General features: G+C 35.0%; 2 protein-coding genes across 6 annotated transcripts in view; both read left to right on the top strand.

Annotated features, from left to right (window-relative positions):
- Window positions 1-2,277: 2,277 nt before the first annotated feature.
- Window positions 2,278-13,604, top strand: prf1.3 (perforin 1.3). 5 transcript variants are annotated; one of them, XM_087294592.1, is made up of 5 exons: window positions 2,278-2,488; window positions 6,769-6,877; window positions 7,406-7,909; window positions 8,554-9,423; window positions 12,085-13,600. In XM_087294592.1, the coding sequence occupies exons 1-5, from the start codon at window positions 2,470-2,472 to the stop codon at window positions 12,377-12,379; spliced, it is 1,797 nt and encodes a 598-aa protein (XP_087150718.1). In that variant the 5' UTR covers window positions 2,278-2,469; the 3' UTR covers window positions 12,380-13,600. The 5 variants fall into 5 exon arrangements, with proteins under 5 accessions (XP_087150718.1, XP_087150721.1, XP_087150720.1 ...); XM_087294595.1 differs by having other exon boundaries at window positions 2,314-2,488; window positions 6,769-6,911; XM_087294594.1 differs by lacking the exon at window positions 2,278-2,488 and adding an exon at window positions 5,170-5,239 and having other exon boundaries at window positions 6,769-6,911.
- Window positions 13,605-17,543: 3,939 nt separating this feature from the next.
- The window catches only part of stx1b (syntaxin 1B), a 91,194-nt gene continuing 85,828 nt past the window's right edge, over window positions 17,544-22,909 (top strand). The window contains 1 exon segment of the mRNA NM_131523.1: window positions 17,544-17,573. Within this exon segment, the coding sequence (NP_571598.1) occupies window positions 17,544-17,573 (30 nt within the window).

The raw sequence follows: 22,909 nt of genomic DNA, 5'->3' as shown, positions 1-22,909 counted from the left end.
TGAAGGAAAAATCATGGTTTGGAGTTTTATTCAGTATGGGAGTGTTTGAGAGATCTGCAGAGTGGATGGCAACATCAACAGCCTGAGATATCAAGACATTTGTGCTGCCTGTTACATTACAAGTCACAGGAGAGGGTGAATTCTTCAGCAGGATAGCGCTCCTTCTCATGCTTCAGCCTTTATATCAAAGTTTCTGAAAGCAAAAAAGGTCAAGGTGCTCCTGGATTGGCCAGCCCAGTCACCTGACATAAACATTATTGAGCATGTCTGGGGTAAGATGAAGGAGGAGTGATTGAACATTAATCAAAAAAATCCTGATGAACTCTGGCAGTCCTACAGGAACGCTTGCTTTGCCATTCCAGATGACTTTACTAATAAGTGATTTGAGTCATTGCAGAGATGTATGGATGCAGTCCTCCAAGCTCATGGAGTCGTACACAATATTCATTCTTTTTCAGCTGCACCATGCCTTTATATTCTATACTGGACATTATTTCTGTTAAGTGACAAGACTTATGTCTTAGCAAAGTCAGACCTTATTGTCCTAATGAAATAATTAAAAATCAAGGCATGATCATGTTTTAATTTGGTTAAATAAGCGTAATCTAGAGAGCTTTGCCTTTCATATAAACCACTTCTGATACCAAATGATCAACTAGATGTCAATTTATTATTTGTTGTCACTAAAACTTGGATAGGCAACAAGAGTTTCGTCAGCTAGTGTATATCTTTATCTTTTAATCTTTAATAGACAATCCAATCCTGTGATGTGTATTGTGAATACGAACATTGCGATATTGATGCTAAAATGATGCATTTTTCAGGCCTAACTGTATATAATGAAATGTCCCAAGATTGCAATAACAATTTAACTCCTTAAATAAGTATAAAAAATATTGTCAAGTTTATTTATAAACTAATTTCGAGAGGAGCACGTGCTTATGATTGATAGCAGCTGGTCCACATTAGCTAACACTGATTCACCAATCAGACAACTCCTTAACCACTATAAATAACCAGAGTATCTTACCTCAGCCATATTCGTCTTGAAGAATTCCCCCTTCCACCCCTACTCCTCCCATTTCCTTGTCAGGGCAGCACGGAGGCCTAATTGTTAACAACATTTTGCAACTGGCTCAGACACCACCTGGCCAAGTCAGCATTTCTGTGCGGTGTTTGCATGTTCTCCCCGTGTTTGCATGGGTTTTCGCCGGGCTCTCCGGTTTCCTACAACAGGCCAAAAACATGTAACATAAGTAAATTGACAAATCTAAATTGACAGCATAGACACTCCATAGCATTCATAATCTACTTCCAACATTATCAAAAAGGGGGAGTTCTAGAGACCTACCTGAACTCGGGCTTGAGGCTCTCCTGAGCTCAGGGCTCTCTCCCGGGACAGCATGCAGAACACGCTTCATTATCAATCATCAGCTGAGGGCGAACTCTTGAAATTATTTTAAATAGCAAGAAACATAATGAAAAAGAAAAGTATTATAAGAGGAGCATTAAAACGCAAATGCAACAATGTAGTCTGCATAACTGATAGCTATTTTTATGTTTAATAATCTGCTGCTTTGAAATAATGTATTAGTAAAACAAAAGTGCATTAACTGAGATTTTCAGATAAACTTGTAGATAGTACTATTATGATAGGCCATATGAACATTGTAGTTAGATAAATAAGATTATATATATATTTTCCCAGAGATAGGTTGCACCTGGAAGGGCATCCGCTGCGTAAAACATGAGCTGGATAAGTTGGCAGTTCAATCGGCTGTGGCGACCCCAGATTAATAAAGAAATTAAGCCGAAAAGAAAATGAATGAAGGATTATATAAATGTCAAAATAGGAACTGAACAAATGGTTCTCGAATGCCTTGATGTTATCTTTGAAGAAGCACAGCGGTTTACACACTTTTTCTGCAGACACTGCAGATGAGAGTGTGAAGAACTTCTCTTTCCCTCTAAAAGTGTTTAGTCACTTATTCACCCCTTTTTTTAATGCTGATATGTTGAATACTTGCTTCAAATAATGTTAAGAGGTTAAAAACCCAAAAAACACTGTATAATAAAAGACTTTGTGAGACGTGAAATAAATGCAAAGCCCAATTATTTAAAAGAATGACTCTATCCACACACAAAAAATCACGATTTACTAGTAAACTTAAGCATTTACTGGGTGCTCCATGTATGAATGAAGTCATATAAGTGTTTGGGTCATTCCTCTTAAGAGCACAGATCACCGAGACTGACCCTTTCCAATTGGCTTGATAGGAATTTTCATCCAAGGAAGATAAGAGCCAATCGGGCACTGACGCAGAGATGCCAATCGCAGCCGGTGCGAAGGTCAACAGTCTGCAATTTAATGCTTTAAATACAGCAGACGGAGAGAAGACTGAATCAAGGCTGATATCAAATCTTGATTGGTATGACCCTGCGGTGTGAGCTCCTCCAGGAGAAGACTAGATGTCACCATTCATTTGCAGTAAGTGCACATCATTGCCATGAGAAACACAGCCTACCTCATTTTAAAACAGTGCTACCGTACAGCTAGGATGCCATTTTTTTAGTGCATTTCTAAACCGTTTCTATCAGCGGCAACGAGTCTACATAAGGGATTGACAGCTAGTCCACCCAATCAAATGAGACACGAAATAGCTTTTTGCAGGAATGAAGAAAAAATCCTGCACAGAAAACTTTCTGGGAAATCATGCAATTGGTTTTGCAGTTGCCTATTTCGATGACAAATGTTCAATGTTTGTGTTCAATGGAAAATGTAAGAGCTGCCAGTCTTTTTTTTTTTTTTTAAAGATGTTGTTTTTAGCTGTCAAAATTGGCATCCCTATTTCATCTCATATACTGTAAAATGATGTTCTTTAGTTTAGGTTGACTCTATTTTGCCAGTGACTCACATTGAGTACAACACGTCATTGCTGACTATTTAAATATAACAGGTTTGGTGGTATGAGATAGTGTTGGATAGTTAGCTTTGGTAGGTAGCAATAGCTGTGTTTCCATCACTCAATGTGCAATGCAAACAGGAACAGGTGATTAAAGAGTAACAGTGTTTTGTTGAACACAAAAGAAGATATTTTGAAGAAAGCTGAAGACCTGTAACCATTGAGAAACACTGTGGAAGTCAATGTGAAAAGATGATGCTAATCATCCAGGACCTCATGGTTAATACATCCGAAGAGATGATGCCAACCATAGAGGACTTCTAAAGGGCTCCATAATCCTGGATCAGGCCGTATCCTGAGCAGATGCTGTGGCTGTCATGGAGGTGTGGAGAGCATGAGATTGATTCCTAAAAGACCCTAGTGACAGTAAGACTCCGCATTGATCCTGTGTGTCAGCCTTAACCCGACAAATGACCTTCTCGCACCTACAGCTTCTCCACGGTGGATGTCCAGCGTTCTCCAGCCTCCAGCGCCTAGACTGCAGCTCTGCACAAGTTTGGCCAGTGAAAAAATGGTTGTGCCCAACTGAGCCTTGTTTTTTTTTTGTTTCTGTTTTTGTCCTTCACTTTCGTCAATTGGTTTCTTGGTTTGGGACTTGTCTAGCTGTGCATCGATGGATTTGCTGTTCAGTGTTTGGACTTTCATTCACTCATTTTCTGCCGCTTTTCCGGGGCCGGGTCGCGGGGGCAGCAGTCTTAGGAGATAACCCCAGACTTCCCTCTCCCCAGACACTTCCTCCAGCTCCTCCGGTGGGAAACCCGAGGCATTCCCAGGCCAACCGAGAGACATAGTCCCTCCAGCATGTCCTAGGTCTTCCCTGAGGCCTCCTCCCGGTGGGACATGCCTGGAACACCTGCCTAGGTAGGCGTCAAGGAGGCATCTGAAACAGATGCCAGAGCCACCTCAGCTGACTTCTCTCGATGTGGAGGAGCAGCAGCTCTACTCCGAGCTCCTCACGGGTGTCAGAGCTCCTCACCCTATCTATAAGAGTGCGCCCTGCCACTCTTGGAAGGAAACTCATTTCGGCTGCTTGTATGTGAGATCTTATTCTTTCGGTCATGACCCAAAACTCATGACCATAGGTGAGAGTAGGAATGTAGATTGACCAGGAAATCGAGAGCTTTGCCTTTCGGCTTAGCTCCTTTTTTACCACAACGGACCAGAACATTGACTACATTACCGTTGCTGCTGCACCAATCCGCCTGTCAATCTCATGGTCCATCCTTCCCTCACTCGTCAGCAAAACCCTGAGATACTTAAACTCCTCCACCTGGGGTAAAGACTTTCCTTCAACATGGAGATGGCAAACCACCTTTTTCCGATGGAGAACCATGCTCTCGGACTTGGAGGTCCTGATTCTTATCCCAGCCATGTTTGGACTTTCAGCAGTGAACATTAAACCACACTGAACTAAACTAAACTGAACTTCAACTTTGAAAACTGGACTGACACAGTTTTAATTTACTAGAACCTCAATTAACTAGGACTTCTATGTTAAGCTGCTTTGACACAATCTACATTGTAATAGCGCTATATAAACAAAGATTAATTGAATTGAATAAATGGTTACAGGTTTCCTGCTTTCTTTAAAACACCCTCGCCTGTGTTTAAAAGAAAAAAGAAACTCAAACAGGTTTGAAACAAGTAAAGGGAGAGTAAATGCTGACAGAGTTTTCATTTTAGGGTGAACTATCCCTTTAAGGTGGTTTATGAGGACATGCATTGTGTCCTCGTAATTCAAAACGCTTAAAAATAATACTAAACAGGGTTTTTTGACATTCAAAATTTGCTGCAGGTTTCCTGTGAAGCTTAAGTTTAGGGGTAGGAGTGTGGTAAGGCCATATAATAACTGTGTTTTTACTGTATAAAATACATTAAACCTATTGAGAGTCCTCTTAAACCATAAGTGTGTTTCTATATATCTGTGGGGGGTTTCTTGGTAGACAACATAACGTTTTTCATGGCCTATTTGCTTCCTAATTAAATGTATGATTTATGAATCCTTAGATATTTATAATGGAAAACAAGATGAAAGAGTGTGAATGTCTCTGTTCTTGACTAGAAATGTTGGCTGCATAAAAAATGAGACATTAAAGAATTATTTAGATGTTACAAACTATTTCATTAAAAAAGTGAAGTGTGTTTGTGTTAGCGTGGTGGGAGGAGAGTGTGAACGCAACAAAACTGGTGTTTCTGAGTTTGCTCTTTTTATGTGGTTATTTAACTGAATCGTCTCACTTCTTCTACCAAGCGGTTCTGAGAAACGTCTCAACTAGGTAAATATTAATTGCATTCTTCATTTGTTGGTTTTTATATTTTGTATTAGAGGAATTTTACAATCTATGAGCTAATATGTGTTGATTTCTTAACATGTCAGGAATTAGAAAATCAGAAATGTACTTAAAATGATTGTTTAACTGAGTTGAATTTCTGTAGGAATTGTGTGTATATAATTAGTAGGAGTTTTTAATGAACTTTTACTTGTTTTAATTTGACTACGGGCACAACCTTTCAACCCCGCACATGCTTAAGATTAATTAATAATATAAATCTGCATATCAAAACAAAACAATTAACAGTTTACACTGTTAGCAATTTCCTGTAAAATCTACAGTAACTGACTGTAAATTAATTACAGCAAAATACTGCATTTACATTAACAGCACCATTTATCTTGCTGTAAATGTATTTGTGAAAAATTGTATGTAAATCATTACTGTAAAATATACAGTGATTTTCATAATGCAACTTTAAAATACAGCAACACACCACATAACTGCCCTACAGTAAAACACAGTTCATAATACAGTTAAATACTGTGCAATTTACAATTATCAATAACAGTGTATGTATGCAATCATTTATGAGATAGTATTTGACAAATTTATACTATTTTTATATTTGAAACCTATGGAAAATAGTCTGTATTCCCGTGTTAATGTATTACTGCAGTATTATTATATTATATTATTATAATAATAATTATTATTATTATTGTTAATGCACTTAAATTTGTAAAGATACTGTACAATAATAGATTTGTGATGGGATGACGTAAAGGAATTGTGTGGAACAGAGCATGTTTTTACAGACATTTTACAGACATTTTTCATTTAAAAATAAACTATTCTTGCTGCATAAAAGTCATCAGTCAAACTGACAAAAATTACACTAAAATATATAAATTTTTTAACTTGTTTGAACTACTCATTTAAAATGAGCTGAAACAACACAATTCTTGAGATTTCATTGGGACAACTTCATTGTTTTAAGTTCAATTCAAATAAATTTGTTATAAATGTTAATTTAACTTAAGCGATTTGTGTTGGGACATTGTGAATTAATTCTGTGGAACCCTGCATTTTTACAGTGTATTAAGTTAAACTTTAAATAAAATATTTCAGTTAAATTTGGTTAAAATTAGCTCAAGTAGCATAAAAACCTTTGTTGTCATGACTTTTTGTCATATTACTTTTTTTACAGTGTATTTTAAGTGGGCAATTACTTCTCTTTTTATCCAAATACATTCCAAAATATATATTTTGCTGCTTGTTCAAACTATTAAAAATGAGTAGAAACAACACAATTCTTAAGTGTTTTGAGGGACAACTTGGTTGTTTTATGTTTAATCCACTAAATTTATAGTTAGCTTAATAGATTTGAGTTGGGACAACATGAAGAAATTGTGTAGAGCCCAGCATTTTTTACAGAGTAGCGTGAGGACATTTTCACTGTAAAAAACAATTATTATTTACTTGTTTAATTTATATTATGACTTTTGTTTTCTGAAACCATTCTTCACCAGACTCGAACCCTGTCATCGTGGTCAACTCCTCTCTGTGTCTGAAATTCACCTACGTACGTGGTGAGCTACTGAGCAAACTGGTAACAGCTGGAAAGCCGTCCACACCGAAGTAAGCGGTCAGCTGCTATTCACGAAAAGGAACGGTAATGTTCGTTTTAAAGACAAAATGCAGCCATACGTACTTCTGTCTACATAATTTGTGATCTCCAGAAACGTATACGGGGTACATTTTCAGAATGAGCCTGTGTTGCATTATATTTAAAATCGGCTTGGTGTATGTCTTGACCAGAAGTGTCCAAACTCGGTCCTGGAGGGCCGGTGTCCTACAAAATTTAGTTCCAACCCCAATCATAAACACCTGGGCTAGCTAATTAAGCTTTTACCAGGCTTTCTAGAAACATCCATGCAGGTGTGTTGAGGCAAGTTGGAGCTAAAAGCTGCCAGACACCAGCCCTCCAGGATGAAGTTTGGACTCCCCTGGTCTTGACAAACAGCCAGCAATGTAAGATGTTGTGAGGTTATGTAGAGCCGTATAAACTAATATAAGAGTCTTAAAATGGTGCATTGATAACCGCTGTAGTTCTATAAATGTCAGAATCACAGATTGGTGGTAATTAATCTTGTTCAACTCTTTCAGAATGGCTCTCCTTCTGTTGCTCTTCTCCCTTCCCTTTGCCTTCGGTTGTGAATCGGTCGCCAGCACCGAGTGCGAGAAGCTTCCCTTCGTCCCAGGGCACAATCTAGTAGGCGAAGGCTTCAACATCGTGCAGATGAAGACCACCGGAGCGTTTGTGGTGGATGTGCGCAACTACATGAGCGGCGGAGATCACGGCAACTGCACTGCCTGTGACAACAAGCTGCTCAACCAGAAGCAGAAGTTGCCCGTTTCTGTGATCGACTGGCGGATCAAGGTGCAGTGCCGCCGAAGTCTCTCCGCCAAAGTGTACGAATCGGCCAGCTCCGTTATGGAGGACACCACCAGTGCTGCCAGTCTGAGCTGGAAGGTTGGTTTGAGTGTCCCGATGGTGGCTGGTGTCGCTGTGGGTGGCACTCATTCTAAATCAGCTCGCTTCGCCAGGAGCCACGCGTCTAAAGACAAGTTCTCCTACACAAGTCACACCTTTTCCTGCCGTTATTATTCGTAAGTCCTGGTGTTTTGACTTTACAATAAGGTTGTATTACTTGTATTAAGATTGTAAGGTTGGTTGACATAGAGTAAAGTCTGTATTTTTGGGATTTACACCATGTTTCAAAAGTGATATACATAGAAAATAACCACATATGTTGGGTAGAGCTGTGAAGCTACACTGGTCTCACGGTTCGGTTCGGTTACGACTATCATGCCATCGATTCGGTTCAATTCGATACCACAGTGCATTGACGGTGCTTTCCATACACAGTTTATTTATTTACTATTTGTCATGCAATTTTGTCATTTAATACAAACAGTCAGACATATAAACTGTACCTTTAAACAACAAGGCAAGGCAAGGCAAGTTTATTTATATAGCACATTTCATACACAGTGGCAATTCAAAGTGCTTTACATAAACAAGAATAAAAGAAACAAGTAAAATAAAAACAAATGATAAAAATGAATAAAAAAAAAACACGAGTGTTGAAATATATGTGTCTTAATAGTTTTTATAGCAGCGAGGGACACATATATGACTGTCAACAGTTTATTTTTTTTTGGTGTTTGTGACCGTTTAAAGATACAAGCGTCTTCCATATTCCATGCAATGTTTTCCAAATAACATTTTTTTTTTTCTCTTAATTCATCAGATTTCGTCTTCATGCTCGTCCTCCTCTAACCAAAGAATTCGCCGGCTCCATAAGTTCACTTCCTGCAAAGTTCGACAGTACATCAGAAAGTGCGTACAACCACTTCATCTCAATCTACGGGACCCACTTCTTGCGGAGAGTCGATCTGGGTGGCCGTGTGAAGTCCACCACTGCTGTAAGGACCTGCCAGGTTTCCATGAAAGGTCTATCGGCCAACGACGTGAGCAACTGCTTATCGGCGGAGGCATCCGCCATAATTAAGGGCGTGAAGGTTAGTGGGCAAACAGCCTACTGCAAATCCAAACAAAAGCAACTGGAAAGAGCCAACAGCTTCAGCGCCACCTTTTCTGACCGGGTCACTGATATACTCGGGGGCAACGGTGAGCAGCAGGACATCCTATTCACTCCGAGCAACGTCAGTGGTTACGGCAAATGGCTGGGCTCACTTAAGAAAATCCCAGGAGTGGTGTCCTACACTTTAAGCTCGTTGCATATGCTCGTGAGAAACGACTCCGCTAGAAGAAGCAGTCTACAACAAGCTATCAGCAAATACATCACCAAATACGCCATATCAACTGCATGTCCTCGCAACTGCAAAGTGGGAAAGCGTGAGCGCAATTGCGCATGCAAATGCAACGGGCATGTAAATGTTAATAGCAACTGCTGTCCGAACAAACCAGGAGTCGCCACATTGACCGTCACCGTGGTGAGTGCTGCAGGATTATGGGGAGACGTCTTCTCTAAAACAGACGGTTATGTTAAAGTCTTCTACGGCAGCCACACGGCGCAGACCCCTGTGATCTGGAACAACAACTTTCCTCAGTGGAACTTTCGCGCAGAGTTCGGGACTGTGGATCTGACTAAAAAAGCGTGAGTTGTTGTTAATTAATTGTAGCCTTCAGATTTTAGCCTTCAGGGGTGGACATAACTGATGCACAATATTATAATGATCTCATTTATAAAACTTTGCATTGAAACCGTCCTAAAAAAAAACCCATCTACCACATAAATGAAAGTGCCAGAGTAATTGGTGGCTCCTTCATCTGTGGTAACCCCTGATAAATCAGGCACTAAACCAAAAAATGAGACACCTTCCACGACAACTTTACTAGCACCATTTCCTCAGATCACAGTTTCAATTAAGTTAATTAAACATAAATGATGGGCGACATGGTGGTTTAGTGATTAGCACTGTCGCCTCACAGCAAGAAGGTTGGCGGTTTGAGTCCCGGCTGGACCAGTTGACATTTCTGTGTGGAGTTTGCATTTTCTCCCCATGTTTTGGGTGCTACAGTTTCCCCATAGTCCAAAGACGTGTGCGTTATGTATAAGTAAATTGGCTGTAGTCTTTGAGTGTGTGTGAATGCAAGAGTGTATAGGTGTTTTCCAGTAATGGGTTGCAGCTGGAAGGGCATCTGCATTGTAAAGCATATACCTAAGTTGGCAGTTCATTCCGCTGTGGCAACCTCTAATAAATAAGAAACTAAGCCGAAGTAACTTAATTAATGAAGTTTAAATGACCTAAGTTAATGTGACTTAACCTAAGTAATAATTACTTCTACTTCATTAGTAAACAAGACTTGATCTTATTAAGTTAAAATTACTTAACTGAAGTGTGCAAATTCATTGCCTTAATTCAATTAAGTAAACTTAACAAATCACTTTTTACAGTGTAAAAGGAAACATACGCCAGGATAAAATTCAATTATTGTACTAATGTATATAGCTCATGTAATGCTTTAAAGTGGTTCGATTAATTTACTATTTAAGTCAAATATGTATACTTAGGGTTTACTTACAGCTGCTCACATTCACCCGTCATGTTTGGTTTTTATGGATCAAAACTTTTGCATGGGAAGTGGCGTACGCATGTTTCCACGCCTGTTTTGTGCAACACTACCTCACGGCAATTCATACAGTCTCATTCGTACAATTTAGTCCGATTTACTCATCCACCAATGACGGTTGGGTTTAGGGGCGGGGTTTGGTGCCTCGCCTCCTTTTAAAAATCTAATGTCCTCAAATTCGTATGTATTAGCCACTAAAAGGACAAAATATAAAATAGTTAAGTTTTTACTGGTTTTGTGCATACACCACATTTATAAATAAGACCCCAGCTACGGCACTAGAGAATCGATTTTGCGTACCAGCACTGTTGGCATTTGGAAACCTTGCTACCCAAGGTACTGCAAAATCAGTCATTTCCCCTAGGGCAAAAATGCCATCTCGATAATGGTTTTCCATATTGAACGATAACAATATATATTCCGATATAAGCTGTTAATGCTTCCAGATTCAAAAGAGTATCCCAACAGTGACTGAAGCCACAAAAATTAGAGGGTCCATTAAACTGCATAACATATTTTCGGCTGATACATTTTTGATGGCCAAAAGTTCGGTGCATCTCTAATATCAATATTTTTTTAGATTCCCATTGTTGCACATTTCTGCTGTGTGATTGGCTCTTAAATCAATATAGAGTAAAAAAAAAAACAAGGCTAATCATTATTTACGTAAATTTTATTGTGATTCGATATAATATCGTTTATCGGCACAGCACTAATTTCCACATGCATCTTTGGTACGATAACTCTTACAAATGTGTAAAACGTTGTTAGTTTTCATGTAAAATAATGGAAACATTCATAATAAATACACTCATATACTATATGTGCCGGTAAGTGTCAGCATTTTAAAAACAAAACATTTTTAAAGACCAAAGCTCAAACTTGAGATGGTCAATTGAACTCGGGTGTGAGACAGACAATCAAGCCAAGTATACTTGAGGTACAAACAACCAACATAGGCTCATTTTGAAAATGTAGCCCTATATACATTTCTGGAGAGCGCAAATTATGTAGCCAGAAGTACATATGGCTGAATTTTGTCTTTAAAACGAACGATACGGTTTGGTATAACCCCGTTCCTTTTTTGTGCTAACAAAACCGCTTACCTCAGTATGGACGCCTTTCCCACTGTTATCAGATTGTCCAGTGGCACGCAGCATACATTGGCTGTTGATTACGATGACGGGGTTCAAGTCCGGCGAAGAACAGTTCCAGAAAGTGGGTAAGGCAAAAATAAAAGCCAAAAAATGAAATAAATAAGTAAATAATAGGGTGAGAATGTAGTAATATCTAAAAACGTAGATTTTTAAACATAGAAATCTAAAAATCAGGTGAAGGCTTTTCTTTTACTGCATTGGTTTAGGAAAGTGGGTGGGTGCTGGTCAATCGATGTCTTTTAAAACACTATTGGTTGGGTTTAGGGAAGAAGGTGGTTGAGTCAGTCAGTTAGTCAGTCAGTCGACAGCGGCCTCTGGTGGATTTAAGCAAGAAGTGCAGGTGTGAATGGCACTCGTGAGAGAAATTTGAGATCTGAAAAAGCGTACACAGCGGCCTCTGGAGAATTCGCGAAAAACAAAAACTGAGTAACAAATAAGATGTTATGTGCACCCCTGAAAATGCAGGTAAACTTTGAATCCGAATAATATCTGTTGCACTTCATATCATATCTATGTTCTTCCTACAGGAGCTTGCAATTTCAGGTGTGGGATCGTGACAACGGGTTTGATGATGACCTACTGGGAAAAGGTGCTGTTGTCCCAGAAAAAGGCGTCAATGTGCCGAAGCGGTTTGGGTTCAAGCATGGCTCACTCATGATCTCCTACAGTGCAACGTGCGGCCCAAGCCTTCAAGGGTCTTTCTGTGAAATATACGCTCCTACCCCAGGTGGTGATGGTGTTCTTAACTATTACAATCCCTTTGGCACGGAGAGGCCTGTTTTCTTTAAAACCGATTCAAAAAGAGATATGTCCTTCCTTTAATAATTAAATGTCATTACACTTCCTGACAAAAGTCTTGTCGCCTATCCAAGTTTTAGGAACAACTAATAATAACTTCACTTCTAGTTGATCAGTTGGAATCAGAAGTGTCTTACATGAAATGCAAAGGCCTCTAGATTACGCCTATTTTACCGAAATAAAATATGATCGTGACTTTTTTTAAAATAATTTAATTAATTCTATCTCGGCAATGACTCAAATCGCATATTAATAAAGTCATCTGGAATGCCAAAGAAAGAGTTCTTGCAGGGACTTTTGATTTATCTTCAATGCTTCCTCAATCTTACCCCAAACATGCTCAATAATGTTTATGTCTGGTGACTGGGCTGGCCAATCCTGGAGCCCCTTGACCTTATTTGCTTTCAGGGACTTTGATGTGGAGGCTGAAGTATGAGAAGGAGCGCTATCCTGCTGAAGAACTTGCCCTCGCCTGTGGTTTGTAATGTAATGGGCAGCACAAATGTCTTGATACCTCAGGCTGTTGATGTTGCCATCCACTCTGCAGATCTCTCGCACACCCTCATACTGAATTTAAACCCAAACCATGACTTTTCTTTTAACCAAACTTGACTGTTTTTTGTGAGAATCTTGGGTCTATGCGGTTTGCAATAGGTGATGATTGGGATGCAGTTCAACAGATGATTCATCAGAAAAATCGACCTTCTGCCACTTTTCCAAATGATCAACTAGAAGTCAAGTTATTATTTGTTGCTCTTGCAACTGGGATCGACAACAAAACTTTTGTCAGGTAGTGTAGAATATAAAGCCAATGTAAAATACTGATATCAGCCTTTTTTTCTTCCTCAGCTTTATAGAATTTTACAAAAATGTAGAAATATCACACATTTTAGTATAATATTATACATTTTTATAAAGAGAAGGAAAGTAAACAAGGATCCAAAAATGATTGTGACAATGACAATTATTAACCCCAAATATATTTACATATATTTAAACAAATGAAATAAAACAAACTGATAACAGGCTTTTTATTAATGAATATACAATTAAAGATATTTGCAATGTTTACATTGCAGTTAGTTATTTTAAACCACATATATTTCCCCATTTTCCTCAAACTGCACAACACATATTTCAGTAGACAAATTAAGAACTTTCATCTTGATTTTCCTTTGGTAATTTGTTTTAAAACTGTATAATAATGCTTTCAAAACTCATAGAATAAAAAAAAACTTTCTTGACTTTTTCTGTCTCTTTGGTGTTCATATTTTAGTCGTTTTCTTTAACTTATTATGGGCGCTATGAAGTCTTTGGCAAAATGTAATAATAATGAAACTTTTAATAAATATTATGACAATTAATGTCACAAAAAGGGCAGCAAATTAGGTAAAAATGACTCTAGAAAAAGATATAAGTTGAGAAAAAAACACTGATTACTGTGCATAAATAATTTTTTCTAACTTAATTGTAAAATGACGATTATTGGATGGCGCACTACTTTCCACTTCAAAGCTCCAAATTTAACCCAGTGTATTACTTGACATTTTTTTTGTAAATGTTTGTGAAATTTACAACCAATTTCTTTGTAAAAATTGTTTTCAAAAAATCATACCCTATTTTTTTTATTGGAAAAATTATTTTCATCATAAAAATATTAAATTCATGCCAAAAGACTCCAACATCATGAAGAAAGTGCTCCCAGACACTTTTTGAATTAAAAATGAAGATGACCAATAAATAATAATAATATTAATAATAATAATATAAAATAATATTATTAATAATAACAACAATAATAATAATAATAACAATAATAATAATATGTAAAATCTAACTATTATTGATATGACCAAATTTAATAGACTTTATATGAATTGACATTATACATACAATGATACAGCTTTTAAAGCAGGCTAAAAAACAAAATACGTTTTTCCTTTTCTGAGCCAAACAGCGCCCCCTCTCGAAAAGCACAAACTTCGCACAGAAAGTCTCCTTCAACTGTGTTCAGGTTAATAGTTTTAGGCCAAAACATCCCTATAACTTAAAAAAGCAGATATGATTTTAAAAGTCATGTACACTGATGTTGAGGGAGGTTTATTAATGAAAAGCCTTTATAAATAAAACATCTTCAGGGCCATTAAATCTGCAGTAAAATAAAATTGTGTGTATGTATTCTGCATAAAGCTCTTTTTGCAGAAACATTTGAACACAAACAACATGTTAAAGTTAATTTAATTGTACATTGAAAACAATACACTCTGAATCAACTTTCAAAGTTTTTCTCAAAGTATAATTCAATTGGATTGGATTCTAACTAAAATGTAATTTAATCCAAATCACAAATATTTATTGTGGTCATGAAAAAAAAACATTTGCACAAAGTAAAAATATTGGTTAATAAAAAGACAATAAATATATTTTACTTTCGTACTTTAGTCTCTTTTTGTAATCTTACATATAATTTTCTTTTAGTAACCTAATGAATTACTGTATGATTAAAATAAATTATGTTTGCTCCTTATTTAAATTGAGCTAAAACAATCCAATTCCTCAGTTTTTTGGGGACAACTTAATTGTTTTATGTTTAATTCAATTAAATTAGTAAAAACTACTAAATTAACTAAATTCCTTCATGTTGCAACACAAATCGATTGTGTAAAACACAGCATTTTTATGTGTAATTTATTAAAGCTAAATTTATCAATTACCGTCATATTGACGTGGTTGCGAATGAAAAACTTATTTTAATATTAATCAAAAACATTTATCCTGCCCAAGAAAAAAAATATACATGGACTTAAATGTGAAATATTGTTTTGAATTTATTGAATTACTTTGGTCAACTTAAAATCAAGTTGGGAATCAGTGCTTTTGAAAACACTGTCGGTTGGGTTTAGGCAAGGAGATGGTCAGGTCAATATTTTTATTTTATAAATTTATAATTTATAAGTCTAATAATATAATATAATACAATATAACATAATTTAGTATAATATAATTTAATATAATATAAAATAATAAGATAAAATATAATATAACACAATATAATGACACTTTAATATAATATAATATAACATAACATAATACAATATAATATAACTTAATATAATATAACATAATATAATATAACTTAATATAATATAATATAATATAATATAACATAAAATAATATAATATAGTATAATATAATATAATATAATATAATATAACTTAATATAATATAATATAATATAACATAATATAATATAATATAACATAATACAATATAATATAATATAATATAATATAATATAACTTAATATAATATAATGTAATATAATATAATATAACATAAAAAATATAATATAATATAACTTAATATAATATAATGTAATATAATATAACATAAAATAATATAATATAACTTAATATAATATAACATAATATAATATAACTTAATATAATATAATATAATATAACTTAATATAATATAATATAATATAATATAATATAACATAATATAATATAATATAACTTAATATAATATAATGTAATATAATATAATATAACATAAAAAATATAATATAATATAACTTAATATAATATAATGTAATATAATATAACATAACATAATATAATATAACTTAATATAATATAACATAATATAATATAACTTAATATAATATAATATAATATAATATAATATAATATAATATAATATAATATAATATAATATAATATAACATAAAATAATATAATATAATATAATATAACTTAATATAATATAATATAATATAACATAATATAATATAATATAACATAATACAATATAATATAATATAATATAACTTAATATAATATAATGTAATATAATATAATATAAAAATATAATATAATATAACTTAATATAATATAATGTAATATAATATAACATAAAATAATATAATATAACTTAATATAATATAATATAATATAATATAATATAATATAATATAATATAACTTAATATAATATAATATAACATAATATAATATAATATAACATAATATAACATAAAATAATATAATATAACTTAATATAATATAATATAATATAATATAATATAATATAATATAACATAATATAATATAATATAATATAACATAATACAATATAATATAATATAATATAATATAACTTAATATAATATAATGTAATATAATATAATATAACTTAATATAATATAATGTAATATAATATAACATAAAATAATATAATATAATATAATATAATATAATATAATATAATATAATATAACTTAATATAATATAATATAACATAATATAATATAACTTAATATAATATAATATAACTTAATATAATATAATATAACATAATATAACGTAAAATAATATAATATAATATAATATAACTTAATATAATATAACATAATATAACATTATATAATATTATTTATCATAATAAAATATAATGTTAATATAACATAAACTATTATAATATAATGTAATATTATATAATTTAAAATAATATAAAATAAAATAATATAACATAACATAACATAACATATCATAGCATAATATAATATAATAATTACTACAAGAGTATGTGTATTTCAGTTTGCCCCATCTGTTTTATTCCCCCGCATTAGCCTGAAATAATCCCGCATCGATTATTTCATCAGGCCTAAAGGAGTCTCCTGCTCTTTGATTCCGCCTAAAACAAACTACAGTTCCCTAGTTATGATGGGGAACGTGGGCCAGTTACGCGCTGCGGAGACGCACAGTACAGCAAGCGAGCGGGATGGGGGAGGGGCAGCAGGTAAAGTGAGACGGATGCGCGTGCGCAGAAGATCCCCAGCCCTCTGCATCGCTCCCCTCCCCCCACCTCTCTTTTTTTTTTGCAGCATCAGTACCGCGTTCGGAATCGCATTCGTGTGCTGGAGTCAGAGCGCGCTGCGGGGCATCACTGCACCGCCACGGAGGACACACCACCACCATCACACAACCAGGAACAGGGAAAAGGGGGAAAAGGCGTGAAATAGCGCAGAGAGGAGACAGAAGAAACAGGGCGGCCTTTTTTTTCCCCCCAAATCACCTGCTACATCTGTGGGAAATTAAAACAGGAGCCAGACATTTGCCAAGCATAAAAACACGAACGCAGCGGACATCTCAAGAGATATTTTTGGCCAGCACGGCGGGGAAAAATGAAGGATCGCACGCAGGAACTACGAAGTGTAAGTCTGCTGCTTTTATCGCTCATCTCCTCCCATATTCTCCGTCTCCTCACCGCAACCGGGCGTCAGCAGCTGACATCTCACTGCTGCTCGCTCACGGTTCAGCATTTACGGGGATGTGCACGGAATTTTCCCGCGATCTCACATCCTCATACTCCTTATTTCTCCTTTCTTCTTGATGCAGTTACTCAATCAAATCGCGGATATACTACGTGTTTAATAGCCGCTCTCACTCCCGCACCCTTCCATGTGCGATGGATCGATTTATCGATCAAATCTGGTTATATGGCGTAATTTGCGAAATGAGCCCCCCTACATTAACATGCATACAAACAGACCACCTTTGATACATGTCGCCCAGGAGTGTGATCTATCTACTGCTGCTGCGGATAGTTAGCCAGTATCCATACACTGACACGCACCATCCCAATATCTAATTCTATGATCACCGCATGATCAATAATTAATACAGATCTTTATGTTTTATTTTATTTTATTTTAAAACGGATATAACACTGGTTCTCCTTTGGTACACCTTAAATTTGCCTTCTGCACCAGGGAATTTTGAGTATCTCCAGCTAAAGCTGCATCCCCGATGCATGTACATCTTCATCGGACGCATTTTAATCGCTGGGTGTGATGTGCGATTATTGCAGCACGCATTGTTCCGTTCTTAGCCCCTATATTAGGCATGAAAGGATGTAATATTGTTGCTTGTATCGCTCAATTGAGCTAAAGCAATGCAACATGGCCGCCAAATTATTTCTATTTGTAGTCGCGACGGTATAGCGGCTTAATCATTTATTTATTTATTTATTTTTCCATAATATCGAAGGTGGGCCTTGAGGCTTTAATGCGTCGCCCAACCTCCACGAATTTTCCGTCGCCAGAGATCAATGAAATATCGTAAAGGAAACGCCTGAACCCAGTGCACTGCACTCATCAGTGTGCGCGCGCGCGCGTGGTGCGCTTGGGGGGTTATAAGACAGATAAGTAGTGCATTAACATGTTTGTATAAATAAATAGATAACTTCACAACTCAAGCCATCTTCATCAACTCAAAGTCATTAGTGCAAAACTCGGACCGGAATCCGTCCAAGACTTCCCTTATTCCCCTCGGAGAAGCGGAGCATCTGATATCAGCCGTGGCTTATCAGACGCAATGTAGAAATGTAATCTACAGATAATTGGATTTACAGAATTCGCAATTATACGTGATGCGCGTGCACCATATCCTCCCCAAAGCCGAGCACGCTCGCTGTATCCTCCGCCGCCTGCGCTTTAAAACACACATCCATCATTAGTCTTGCTTCTAAAGGTGTTAATAGCTCAACGCGAATCTGATGCGACATGATTGGGCAATAATCACATTTTATGTAATCGTCAACATCACTGTGACGTATTGGTCGCGCGGTGAGGGAAGCGTACGGGTTGCTTGGACTGTGGGCGTGCGCAGGGCGAGCGTGTCTGTGCATAGCGGAGACGAGCAAGGATAAATCAGACAGAATTCATTGACCTTGCCCCCCTTTCTGGATTGGGTTTCGTTTGTGTGTAGGGGAAGGGATCTGACATTAAATGAATGAGTGAGATTGAATGGCGTAATTGCAGGCTTGTCGTGGAAGCGAGGTGGAGATGCAGCATTGTTCCACAGTGGCCAAAGCAAACCTGGGATAAAAATTTCACATCAAACACTGAAGATTTATGACTTTAATCGGCTACTCCAACGAAGATGTCACCTCAACTGCGCCGTTCACATAATTAGTATACTTAATTTCTTACGATTGCAGTGATAGCGGCCAAAAAGAGACCCACAGAGGATTGAACGGAATATCAATGGCAAATCATTAGGTGTACATAATAAAGCTATGGAGTCATGCAGGAGAAAATGGCACTATTGCATTAAGTATATATTTAATTATATGTATATATATATATATATATATATATATATATATATATATATATATATATATATATATATATATATATATATCTTTTTTGAATATTTTCTAAACGATGTTAAATAGAGCAAGGAAATTTTCACAATTTGTCTGATAATATTTGTTCTTCTGGAGAAAGCTTTATTTGTTTTCTTTTGGCTAGAATAAAAGCAGTTTTTATTTTTATTTTTAAAAACATTTTAGGGACTAAATTAATAGCCCCTTTAAGCTAATTTTTTTTTTCGATGGTCTCAAGAACAAACCATCGTTATACAATAACTTGCCTAATTACCCTAACCTGCCTAGTTAACCTTATTATTAAGCCTTTAAATGTCACTTCAAGATATATAGAAGTGTCTTGAAAAAGATCTAGTAAAATATTATTTACTGTCCTTATGGTAAAGATAAAATAAAACAGTTATTAGAGATGAGTTGTTATAACTATTATGTTTAGAATGTGTTGAAAAAAAATCTTCTCTCAATTAAACAGAAATTGGGGAAAAAACTAAACAGGGTGGCAATTAATTCAGGGTGGCTAATAATTCTGACTTCAACTATATATATATATATATATATATATATATATATATATATATATATATATATATATATATATATATATATAACAATTAAAACAGATATTAGCATAAATATAGATGTTTTTATGAGCGTTTTGATGTTTCAATAAATGTTATAGCTGAAATATAGCCAAAAATATATAAGAGGCAAACGTTCCCCATCCAGCCTGCTCTGTCGCAAAAAGTCATGCCTTCTTTGATCATTTTTGTTGCCATGTTTATTGGGTTTGTCAGGTATCAACATATATTAATTATAACCTTATAACTATATTACACTATAAAACTACCCTACAAAAATGCTGGGTTCTACACAAATCCTTCATGTTGGCTCAACACAAATCTATTAAGTTCATTTTTACAAGTTCAAGTGGATTGGACATAAAACAATTAAGTTGTTGCCAAAAAAACCTAATAATTGTGCTGTTTCAACTAATTTTAAGTAAAAAGCATTAAAAGGGATTTTTATGACGGCATCTCCACTAATATATGTTTCTGATGCAAACATCTAATATGGATCTGTGGTGAGTTTCCTAAACAACGATGCACCTCGTGACTGAACTATCATAGTACGATGCATCGTTTGGGGAAAGAACGACGTAGTTATGGATGTTTCCCAAAACCAAAAGTTCAAAAACAAAAGTTTCTTTATCGCAGATCCGTTTAAATCACGTTAGTTATATCGTAAAACGCCTATAATAAAGCTCTAACTGGGGCGGAGCAACAACTTCTTTAGAGAAGAACCCCATAATTTCTTTGTGCAAACTATATTGTTTTACACGCACGCGCATTTAAAATAAAATCCATTATCAGTTTTGATAAAGACATGCACTCATTTTCCATATTAATTGAAATATATGTATATGTCACATATTTAATATTCTATTCCAAAACATAAAATCACTTACAAAAAGCTAACACGCATGCTGGTCTCATATATAAATCATATAAAGAAATAAACAATGAGGCTATTAATTAAGAAATTAAACTTTATATTTATTAGGAAATGAAAAAAAAATCAATTAATACTTTAATAACAGTAACATTAATAATAATGATGATGATGATGATTATTATTATTATTATTATTATTAAGTAGGATATTGTTTATTTAGTTTTTATTTTTTGAAAAGTCTACTTACTTAATTTGACACATGTAAACCACTGCAGAAATGTTGTAACCCAGTAGTTATCAAACTCTTTTCATCAATTACCACCTCGGAAAAAAAATTGTCTCTTCAAGTACCACCATAATGAGCAGCATTGAAATAGAGTAGCCTAGTAGGCCCAGGAAAGCAGCTACAACTCTGTACATTTCCAAAAATAGGCAGATTAATTCCTACTGTTTTATTGTTTAAATTCCTATTTATTTTTGTCAGCCACTTTAAACATTATAAATAGTTGAATATTAACACTATATTTAAAAAATAAATAAATAAAAATAACAAAAACAAACCAAACACGTTTATAACACACCAAACATTTATATTAAAATTTGCTTTTAAACGTTAAAAATGACAGGTTACTGTTTTTAAAAGCTAGGAACAAAAATCTGTACTTAAATGTAAAGTATTAACATGTAGTAGCCTATTTATCAACACCTACAAATGTTGCCTGGACCTCATAAAAATAGGCTATATGTCCTCATATTCATATATAAAATAATTTTTGAAAGATTTTTAAATATATGTAGCATTTACATTTGACATTTAATTCCTCCACATACCACTAGAAGGAAGCCTGCGTAGCACTAGTGGTACACGTACCACAGTTTGAGAACCACTGTTCTAACCAACAGGCTTGTGTCATATACAGTACAGATACTTAATAAATAACCTACTATAAATTAAAAGCATTAGCGTATGCTATGTTTTTTGTTTTCACAAGCTTTGGAGATGTAATGTAAATTCCGCTTTTAAATAATAGGTCACCTAAAGCTTTCATCATCAGCCACGGCTGTGTTCAAAATGACATCAATGTTTTCAAAGTGCACTGTGAAGGCACCGCAATTGTAAAGATGAAGATCGCTAAAACTGAACTGTAAAAATACTTTGAAAGCAAATTACATCTAAGAGAGATGACCTTAACGCTTTTTTTTAATGTTAGAATGTTCTAAATGAATAGGGCATAGGGGGAATCACTGAATAGAACACAACCAGGAACTATGTTTCTAACTACAGCTCCAGAGGTGTAGTTGCAAACATACAAGTTCATTGGAAAGACGGATTTGGGAAACGGCAAATCAACAAACTACGTTTTGTAACAACCGAACTTGCGACCTTAGTTGGCTAACGATGGTTTTCGTAAATGCACCCCTGTACGAGATGCATAATATTTTGAGATCTGCGATCCAATATTATGCGTAACACTAAACTGATAGTTCTATATCCGAAAAATTTACAGCAAGGAAGTATTTTCACATGATGACTGCGTCTTTTGAAAAGCAGACACATTTTATGTCAGCATTTGGAAGCGGTACAGAGCAAGCAGGCAATAAATGTAATTAAAAAGTGTTTTATTTGGATCAAAAAGCTGATTCTGAAGATGCACAACACATTACTGTGCTTCACTGTGCCCTGTAATGTCCTTGAGAGGGGCAAGGTTGAACGTCTGTGTCTCTCAGCCTTTCTCTCTGTCTTTTCCTGCCTCTCAGCTAACAGGCTTCAGGGGTGAACTCATGTTTAAGACTTCTAAAATAAATTGGCAAAACATAATGAGGCATTTGTCAGTGCTGGTTTTATGTTCCAAAGCCAAAAAAAGCGAGGCTCAAATAAATGAAGACAGCATTTCTGAGCGAATGATAACTTCAGAAAGAAGTCAG

Source organism: Danio rerio, chromosome 19, assembly GCF_052040795.2.
Source record: "Danio rerio strain M-AB ecotype USA chromosome 19, GRCz13ab, whole genome shotgun sequence".
NCBI classification, from domain to species: domain Eukaryota; kingdom Metazoa; phylum Chordata; class Actinopteri; order Cypriniformes; family Danionidae; genus Danio; species Danio rerio.
Note: the sequence above shows the minus strand (reverse complement) of the source record. Positions and strands in the feature narration are given on the sequence as shown.

Excerpts from the sequence above, each read along its gene's own strand:
- prf1.3 (XM_087294592.1), top strand. Across the intron at positions 6,878-7,405 it reads GGAAAGCCGTCCACACCGAA|AATGGCTCTCCTTCTGTTGC; the intron begins GTAAGCGGTCAG and ends CAACTCTTTCAG. Across the intron at positions 9,424-12,084 it reads GTGGATCTGACTAAAAAAGC|GAGCTTGCAATTTCAGGTGT; the intron begins GTGAGTTGTTGT and ends TTCTTCCTACAG.